We start from the raw sequence: 10021 nt of genomic DNA, 5'->3' as shown, positions 1-10021 counted from the left end.
TTCAGCCCGGAGCCGAAGCAAGAAGAGTGAACGCAGAGTTTAGAGGTTGATTACTGTCTGAAAGAAGGGTGATATTAAACACATCAGCCCTTCTGATTCGCAGGAACTCACACCCTCAGTGTCACTCAGGGTTTTCTTGTACTTGACTCTCAGATCAGTAAAACCAGCCGGTCGTAGAAAACATGTTGTGAGTTCTCAAATAACAGTTATTTGTCCAAAAAAAAGAGGAAAAACATTTGTTGTTTTTTATGCAAAGAAAGAAGGAAGTAGGTGAGGTGGAGGAGGAAGAGAGGCGGGAGTAGAGGAGAAGTTACGTAGGAAAGAGTTGGAGTTAAAGGTAAGAAGGAGGGAGGGGAAGGAGAGGAAAAGGTAGAGGAGGAGAAAGGGAGATAGGAGGTGAGGAAAGGAGGCAAGGAAGAAATGAAGGAAGCAGAAAAGGACAGGAGAAAGTGTATGAGGCGAGGAGCGAGGAAGAGGAGGAAACGAGGAGTCGTGTACCGACGGGAGGACGTACCAAAAATAAAAGATGAGGTCAGGAATGAGAGAAGGAAGAGAAGATTAATGGAGGTGAAGGAGAAGACAGGAAAGGACATAAGAAGTGAGGAAAATCTATAATTCACCGACAGCAGGACGGTGACACGGAGTTTCTTTCTGCTCGACTTTCATCAGACGCTTTGCCGAAAAGTTCCGGCGTTAAAAGCTGGTGCCTCCTCCCTCTCTCGTTCATCCCTCCTCCAATCCTCGACCTGCCGCTCTTCTTCGTCTTCTCGTCTCATGGCGCCGTCAGACCGAGCGACTTCTCGTCTCTGTAGATGTTGATGTTCTCCACACTGACATTTGGTCCCTTCAGGTTACATGGATCTGTAGATCACACGTCTCCATACTGTGCATGTTAATATATGTTATATATGGTCTGAAACTCATGATGCTGAGAGATTCAGTGTTTTTCATTCGCTCCCTTCAGTCGCCTCGTTACCTCCGACCCGTCTGTGACTTGGGGAATGTGTCGGAGGAACAAACGAGCGAGTACGTGACCGAGTGTCGGAGCTGAATGGAAACCAGGAGTGAACCGCTCATCAGGAGCTACTGTACTCCACATCGTGTGTGTGTGTGTGTGTGTGTGTGTGTGTGTGTGTGTGTGTGTGTGTGACTGAGTGGATGACAGCTTTTGATAAGAATGGAAAACAGAGCTAGATTTTCCTTTGATGTGGACACACACACACACACACACACACACACACACCACACACACACTTCAGAAATCAGATTTGGGAGCTGTGAAGAATAAATGCATGAAGGGTTGAAAAACGAGGCCTGTCTAATCATTCAATTAGGATCCAAGGCAGATGGTCTGGATACACACACACACACACACACACACACACACACACACACACACTCACACACACACACACACACACACACAGACCTGTTACACACTCACACTTCGTCAGTCTTGCTCTCTTCGAACTCTGGCAACATAATACGAGGGACTGCGTGTGTGTGTGTGTGTGTGTGTGTGTGTGTGAGAGAGAAGGATTGTCATGTGATCTGGTCATGTGATTGTCTTGAAAGCGTCAGACTCTGGTTGTAGGAGCTTCATTATTTGAGCTCATGTTGTTGAACCTGAGACTCAAACAGAACCGAGTGCAGGTTCATAGAGGCTCTGACCCGTCGCACTGAAATATTGATAATAAGTATATTAATATTAAGTCCGGCCTTGAAGGCTAAAATAAATAAAATCTTCAAATCAATGCTGGAGGAAACCAGTGTGGTGACAGTATGAAAAGTTCTGCATCACTGAAACTCCAATTATAATGTTGCTTGTATAAATCAAATACTTTAATACTTTACTGGATTTAAACACAATCCTGAAAAGCCAACGTGTAAAACACGGTGACACATTCTCAGTGTCTGAGGTGTCGCGCGGCACAGGTGGGCGCAGGTGCTTCATCAGGTGGGAGTCTGATTGCCGCTCTTTCAGAGGGTCCGAGCGGCTGCTGAATGATGAGCGGGGTGAAGCTGTGGGCCGCCGCCGCCTCGCACGACGTAATCATCGGACAAGTGAAGAAGCCATTCAATCACGGCTCCGTCCTGACACTCCAGGAGCTCGAATCAAACGCTCCTCATCTCATGACTCAAGGATTCAAAATACACTAGACAAGTGTTTCACCTGTCACTTCTGGAGTGGAGGTTTAAAAAATCTTTTTATTATCATCAACTCTTCTCCTGAAGTATCGTGTTCCTCTGCGCCACACAATCACTGTCATCCCAAATATAACACACACACATTCACTTTCCATACATGTAAAATACTTTTATATATGTTCATGTACTCATTTCACTTTGGGTATTTCATATATGTAATAAACTTATATCTTCATATATCCAGAGGACGTGTATGTGTGACATTAATATATCAGCTTGTAGGTACAGGTGTACAGGTAGTTGTGGAGGTTTTTCAAAATAAAATAAATAGTCAGTCTTTGTTGTTGTTTTAAATAAAGTTGTAGAGTGTAAAAGTCGTGTGGATCCTTTATGTTTCACCTGCTTCCATTTATGGCAAAGAAAACTTTTCTCTCTGCTGACATTGAAAAACGGAGGAAGAGGAGGCGTGATGAAGAACACCTTGATGCTGTGGTCCCTGCTGCTGGGAGGGGAGGTCAGCGTCAGTCTAGACAGGTGTTTCTGTGCGTGTCAGCCCACCCACCTTTTCTCTCTATCACCATAGCAACTTATAAAAACCCCCTCTGGGTCCATGTAGGGCAGAAGAAGTGGCAGTGTTGTAGAAAGGCACCCTGGGAAATGTAGGAAACGGAGGGGAATGAAACCTGTCACAGGACATCTCTGAGACTTTTTGAGACGCAGGTTTCCCGTTGACTTGAGTCCTGTGTTGACGCTCCTGTCTCCGTCTCTGCAGCTGGTAAACTGGGCCAGTCAGCACATGATCAGGATGAGAAGATGGCTGGCTGTGTGTTTCCAATGGGACCAGAGAGCTTTCAGCGCTTCACGCCGGACTCCCTGGCGGCCATCGAGCAGCGCATCGCCCAGGAGGAGGCCCGACGCAAAAAACACTACCAGGAGGTACACACACACACACACACACACACACACACACACTCACATACAGACTACTATTATTATTATTATTATTATTATTATTATTATTATTATGAAAACAAGTGGAAACAAGAATCAGAAAACGACTGGAGGATAAAACCTGACTAATATACAGAGATGTGGAGCAGCTTCAGGAGGCAGATGTGAGATACTTCACAGGTAGTGATGCTCTGGTGTGTGTGTGTGTGTGTGTGTGTGTGTGTGTGTGTGTCTCAGGACCTGGGCGACGTGGAGCTCCCCAAGCCCCGGCCCGACTTGGAGGCAGGAAAACAGCTGCCGCGCATCTTCGCCGACATCCCATCTCATCTGGTGGGCGTTCCCCTGGAAGACATCGACCCATACTACTTCAAAGACCAGAGGGTAGGTCACCCAGAGAGGGTGTGTGTGTGTGTGTGTGTGTGTGTGTGTGTGTGTGTGTGTGTGTGTGTGTGTGTGTGTGTGTGTGTTGATGAAGGGTTTTTGGAAAAACCCCCTGTTTTCTGTTGGTGAATCCCTGGCAGATAATTTGACTCTCTGGTAGCCTACTTCACTGAAAACCAGAGGGTAGGTGACCGAGTGTGAGTGTGTGTGTGTGTGTGTGTGTGTGTGTGTGTGTGTGTGTGTGTGTGTGTTTTCCCTCTTTTTCTCTGCCACTATCTCCCTCTGTCTCTCTGTCCTGTTTTTAAACTCTGCGTTAACGTCTGATCTGTTCCTGACTTTGTTTTTTGAGCATTTCCTTTCCTTTCAAAATAAAACACACGGGGGAGAACTGGCTGTGTTCACTCTCCGTCCAAGGGCAGACGTCAGTTTTTCTTTGACTGAGTTACAGCAGCTTATGTTAAAACTCATTCTGTAAAAGCATGACTCACACAGGAAAATAAATCGTGCACTGGTGCATCGTGTTGTGACGAGACCTGAATCGTAATTGGTAGTTAATCCACACATGGTGCTCACCTGTTCTAGTAACGGTTAAATGACCGTGCTGATGATGTCACCTCCACTGACTACAACTAACAAAGAGTTCACAGTCATGCCTTGGTTAGGTTTAGAAAAAGATGGTGATTAGGAATAAAATTAGTACTTCCTCAACATTAGACGACTTTGTTGTCATGGTAACAATAATAACAACTTTGATAATAGAAAACGACATAAACTGTTGACCCGTCCGTCCACCTCCTCCTCTTCCTGGCGTGGACTCTCTCTCTTTATTCTACGTCACAGACATTTTTCCCTCCGCTCCTGTCGCCGTTACTACGGCCACTAGATGTCGCCTAGCAACAAAACCCAACTATAATGTCACAACAAGCTGCTGCACAGACGACCTGTGGGCTCGTTTCTTACCTTTTAGGGAAGAGATCAAGATCATAAAGACACGTTTGAAGAAGACAGTTGATTTGAGGAGACAGATGAAAACAAAACAGTGTCATCTGCATAAAATGAGAGAATCAGAGTTCCTCCTGAGATTCGTGCAGATGACCGAGTCAGCAGCTGGACGCCGTACGGAGACACACACGGCCTCCTTCTGCTTTTAGTGACGCTTGTTTCTCTGTGAGGAAAGAAAGCAAACATGTCCCCAGCTCTTCCTCTGGTGCAGACCTGAGTGTCGGTTGGAAAAACGCCCTCGGCCGACTCTCTGCTCTTTTTGTGTTTGTGTTTCCGTCTCTCTCCCTGGTGAAGTTTTCTCTCAGGGGAGTTTCCTCACCCTCCGTCCTCTCTGTTTCACTCTCTCTCTCTCTCTGTGTTTAGCTCCGGTGTGTTTGTGTCCTCTGGGTTTTACTGAGGCATCCAGGGCGAACACACACACACACACACACTTCATTTGTGTGTGTGTGTGTGTGTGTGTGTGTGTGTGTGTTCTTGTGCCAGTCGCTCTGCAGGAACACTTAGAGTTTGAGGGATTTACCTAAAAACACTGAGTCTGTGTTCTTGTTCTGTTACACTGATATTCAGCTACTAAACTTTCTCTGGGTTTTAAAGGGTCAAAGGTCGTGACAGGACTTCAGTCCGTCCACATTAACATTACATTATATGTAAAGTGGCTCACCCTGTGTCCTTTATAAATGAATTTATAAACTACTGAAATACGAATGGTGAGGAAACAGAACTGCAGCGTCCTGTTTGTGCGGTGAAGTGAAGTCTGGGAAAAAGCTTCGGCTGAGGGAAACATTTGTCCGTCTGTCGTGTCGTCGTGTGGCACAATAACACAAACTAACCCCTGTGTTCTGTAACAAAGATCTAATCCTTTTCATAATGTTGACACTTATAATAACAGCCTGAATCTGTCAGTGGTAAAATAAGCTGTTAGTGGATGTAGTTTGGACAAATGCAACGTGATTATTTTGCCGTTTCTGATCAATAACGGATCGATCCCTATCAATTATTTACACACAGAAACATGGAAGAATAAAGCCACAAAGCTCAGGTTCAGAAATCCAGGAGTTCTCCTTTAACTGGTGCTGTTTGCTCCCTCTTTTACAGCATCATGTGATGCGAAAATCATGATGTTTGATGATTTAAATCTTAAACTAGCGAGTAATCCCCAAAGCCTGTGTCCTAATTAATTTCATCTAAATGTGCAAATGTATTTAGTTTCACTCAGCAGCGTTGCTTGAGAGCACAACATATAAATAAACTGTTTGATTCATCAATATAATAATAAATGGGCAGTGCTTTATTTTGCAGGTATTTTCCAGGCAATTTCCTGGAAACTTTCCTCATAATTTCCTGAAAATGAGCTGATGTTAATCTGTGAATTCAGAGGATATAAAGAGCGTGAAGAATGTGCGTTGTTTCGACGTGTTGTTTCCCTCGTTTTTATAACAATCAGATATTTAATGACTGTAACTGACTAACTTCTGCACCTGTGACATCAGCTCTCCCAGTGACGGGGTTTTCTCTCTTTGTTCCTGCAGACCTTCATAGTCCTGAACAAAGGGAAGGCCATCTTCCGTTTCAGTGCCACATCAGCTCTCTACATCTTCAGCCCTTTCCACCCCGTCCGCAGAATCGCCATCAAGATCCTGGTTCACTCATATCCTTCCACAGCCGCTTCGCCGCCGCCGCCGCCGCTGCACGTGCTCTGCATGACGCCTCATGATCTGCAGGGAAGAGGCCGCGGGGAGGTCAGAGGTCAGATGTCAGTCACTGTGCAGCGTCCCTGCAGCCTGGAGGGCTTCAGTGTGTGTTTGTGTGTGTGTGTGTGTGTGTGTGTGTGAGAGAGCGGCCGGGCCACCCTGACGGCAACATGGCTGAAAACATAAACAAACAGACGGGGGCTGAGCGGCGGGTTCGTCTCTGCGGGCGTGTGGAGCCTCGTCGCTGTTTGTTTCCCAGCGGCTCAGGCCTGATGAAGCAGTGAATTGTGGGACGCCGCTTCAGGTCTGAGGCGGAAAAAATCCAGAGAACACACTGTGGTCGTTTCACACTTAAAGGGCCAGTACACCTGTTTACACATTAGCATGTAGTAACTAGTCAGAGTTAGTGTTCGTCATCCTGTGGAAGCAGTCGTTTAATGTCCTCTGGGACCCTGGGCGAGCTTTATCTAATATGATCCGGATCAAAATTACTACGATGATGTCATAGTGATGTCATCTCAGCGAGAGCTCGGAGACCACGAATGTTAGAAGAGAAAAACTGCACTAAAAGCTGGAGCTGAACAGACGTGTCGCTACAGTTGCTTGTGCAACATCCCATTGAATTATGTCATTATTATAAGAGTGATAGTAAACCTCATGTGAACGTACTGTGACACCTGTCAAATCTTAATTATTAATAATTATTATCAAAATTATTCATGATTTATTACTGTGAAATCAACTGAACGCCTTCAGTCGAACTCAAAATGACATTTAATGAGTTTTAGTTTGAACCTCTTAATAAATAATTTGACAAATAACAAAACAATGTTTTCCACCTCCATTGACCCCCATTAAATAATGTTAATGTGACGTAAAGTAAAGAGAAAGAAATATAAATATAAGGGTTTTTTTAAGGAATAAAAATAAATTTAAACTTAAACAAAAATACATTAATCGTAGTGATTACAGTGGAACAGTATCACTCATCACACGTTGTGTTAACACGCTCACACTCAATCGACTTCCTGTTGCTGCTTTAAAGTGTCTGAATCTGAGACGAGTTTCTACTGGATCCTACAGCTGGGTGGTTTCCAGGCTGTGTGTGTGTGTGTGTGTGTGTGTGTGTGTGTGTGTGAGAGAGCGGCCGGGCCACCCTGACGGCAACATGGCTGAAAACATAAACAAACAGACGGGGGCTGAGCGGCGGGTTCGTCTCTGCGGGCGTGTGGAGCCTCGTCGCTGTTTGTTTCCCAGCGGCTCAGGCCTGATGAAGCAGTGAATTGTGGGACGCCGCTTCAGGTCTGAGGCGGAAAAAATCCAGAGAACACACTGTGGTCGTTTCACACTTAAAGGGCCAGTACACCTGTTTACACATTAGCATGTAGTAACTAGTCAGAGTTAGTGTTCGTCATCCTGTGGAAGCAGTCGTTTAATGTCCTCTGGGACCCTGGGCGAGCTTTATCTAATATGATCCGGATCAAAATTACTACGATGATGTCATAGTGATGTCATCTCAGCGAGAGCTCGGAGACCACGAATGTTAGAAGAGAAAAACTGCACTAAAAGCTGGAGCTGAACAGACGTGTCGCTACAGTTGCTTGTGCAACATCCCATTGAATTATGTCATTATTATAAGAGTGATAGTAAACCTCATGTGAACGTACTGTGACACCTGTCAAATCTTAATTATTAATAATTATTATCAAAATTATTCATGATTTATTACTGTGAAATCAACTGAACGCCTTCAGTCGAACTCAAAATGACATTTAATGAGTTTTAGTTTGAACCTCTTAATAAATAATTTGACAAATAACAAAACAATGTTTTCCACCTCCATTGACCCCCATTAAATAATGTTAATGTGACGTAAAGTAAAGAGAAAGAAATATAAATATAAGGGTTTTTTTAAGGAATAAAAATAAATTTAAACTTAAACAAAAATACATTAATCGTAGTGATTACAGTGGAACAGTATCACTCATCACACGTTGTGTTAACACGCTCACACTCAATCGACTTCCTGTTGCTGCTTTAAAGTGTCTGAATCTGAGACGAGTTTCTACTGGATCCTACAGCTGGGTGGTTTCCAGGCTGTGTGTGTGTGTGTGTGTGTGTGTGTGTGTGTGTGTGTGTGTGTGTGTGAGAATTAGAGGGCTCATCCTGTTGGTCGTATTTCTGAGCCAGATATCATCTTGAGCTGTCTGTGAGCCATAAACATGACCAGTAAATATAACCCAGTCTTCATCAACACATCACACACACACACACACACACACACCACACACACACACACACACACACACACACACACACACAGGGGTTGTTACAGTAATCTCTCTGCCGACTGAAACTTGGGGTCTGCTCATTGATGACCTCTGACCTTTGACCTGCAGCCACTTTGTCAGGTTTGGTCATTGTAGTTTCTTCACACCTGTAGGAACATGTGGTGACATCACTGTGAACATCCTGCTGCCAACTGGATGTAACGGATTAAAACTCATGTTATTATAACTTTAGAATATTTTCAAAATAAGACTTGCGTCACAGAACAAGTGAAAAAAGTGATTATAACTTACAATATTTTCAAAATAAGACTCGCATCACAGAGCACAAAAAGTAAATTTCCTCCTCACATGATTCCTCTGAATCTCAACTTCCTGTATTTAGAGTCAACATGTTTGAATTACCTTGAACATATTTCTTTAGTTATATATTCTAAGGTTTATATTTTAGTTTTTACTGTAAAGAGAAAATGTTTTTATAAAACCGTGACTCAAGGTGTCGGAGTGATATTAAATTTAAATCCAGATGTGCTTACAAACACCTGACTGACCTCTGGACCTAAAGGCTCCAGCTGTGGGAGTCTGGCCCTCCGCCCGTCCAGCTCCTCGCCAGCGTCCACCTCAGGCTCCAGACGTCAACGTGACAGATATTACTTCACACCCAAAACTCAACAGCGCTCCCCCGACACCCCCCCCCCCCCCCCCCCCCCCTCCCCACCTCACACTCATCTATTTTTGCTGTGGGAGGCGGCTTCTGGTGATGAGAGACGTCGAGCCGGTGGACACGCTGCCGTTGTCAGGGGGATAAGTGGGTGAAGAGGTCGGTGACGGAGGTGTGGCGCTGCTGATGTGCCGGGTGTGTGTGTGTGTTGTGTGTGTGTGTGTGTGTGTGTGTGTGTGTGTGTGTGTGTGTGTGTGTGTGTGTGCGTGTGTGTGTGTGTGTGTGTGTGTGTTACAATAAGAGACACAACAAAAATTAGAACAAGTGTGTGTATGTGTGTGTGTTTTCTAAGTGTTTGTGTGTGATCAAGTGTGTTCTGGATTTCTGCCCAACCACACTGGCGCCACAATGACAAGCTGTGGTGTGAGGTGGACACACACACACACACACACACACACACACACACACACACACACACACACAAAGTTAGAACATAGGCATTGTGTATTGTTTTGTCAAATTTAACCCACACTACATATCCCACAGGGCCTTGCTCTGAAGGACACGCATTTGATTTTGTTTCCCATGAGGCTTTGCTCCGGGACCCAGGAAGCTGCACTACAGCCCCCAGCTGTGCTGTCGCTGTGTTTTAATTGTGTCTTTGTTGCTGCAGCGAAGTGAGTCAATGATTCACTGACTTTGTGTTGGTGCTGCTGCTGAGGCGGAGACGGGATTCTGGTGGCTGTGGCTTGTGTGTTAATGTTTTTTATTTTTTTATATTTAATTTTACTTTTTATTTATTCATTCTGACAGTTGCAGGGAGAGAGAGAGAGGAAAGTCAGGGCGAGAGAGAGAGGGCAGCAAAGGGCCACAGGTCGGATTCGAACCCGGGTCGCTGT

The 10021-nt window shown here is 44.8% G+C and overlaps 2 protein-coding genes across 2 annotated transcripts in view; one reads left to right on the top strand and one right to left on the bottom strand.

The window, feature by feature from the left end:
- LOC130161682 (uncharacterized) overlaps positions 1-1482 on the bottom strand; it is a 14845-nt gene extending 13363 nt beyond the window's left edge. Inside the window, exon 1 of the mRNA XM_056365098.1 lies at positions 1445-1482. Within this exon, the coding sequence (XP_056221073.1) occupies positions 1445-1482 (38 nt within the window). The remainder of the gene's footprint in view (positions 1-1444) is intronic.
- A 354-nt stretch (positions 1483-1836) lies between these two features.
- On the top strand, positions 1837-9803 carry LOC130161681 (sodium channel protein type 2 subunit alpha-like). The gene is made up of 4 exons (XM_056365097.1): positions 1837-3084; positions 3337-3480; positions 6012-6228; positions 9796-9803. Exons 1-4 carry the CDS (start codon positions 2962-2964, stop codon positions 9801-9803), a joined length of 492 nt encoding a protein of 163 aa, XP_056221072.1. The 5' UTR covers positions 1837-2961.
- Positions 9804-10021: the final 218 nt, after the last annotated feature.

Source organism: Seriola aureovittata, chromosome 20 (genome assembly GCF_021018895.1).
Source record: "Seriola aureovittata isolate HTS-2021-v1 ecotype China chromosome 20, ASM2101889v1, whole genome shotgun sequence".
NCBI classification, from domain to species: domain Eukaryota; kingdom Metazoa; phylum Chordata; class Actinopteri; order Carangiformes; family Carangidae; genus Seriola; species Seriola aureovittata.
Note: the sequence above shows the minus strand (reverse complement) of the source record. Positions and strands in the feature narration are given on the sequence as shown.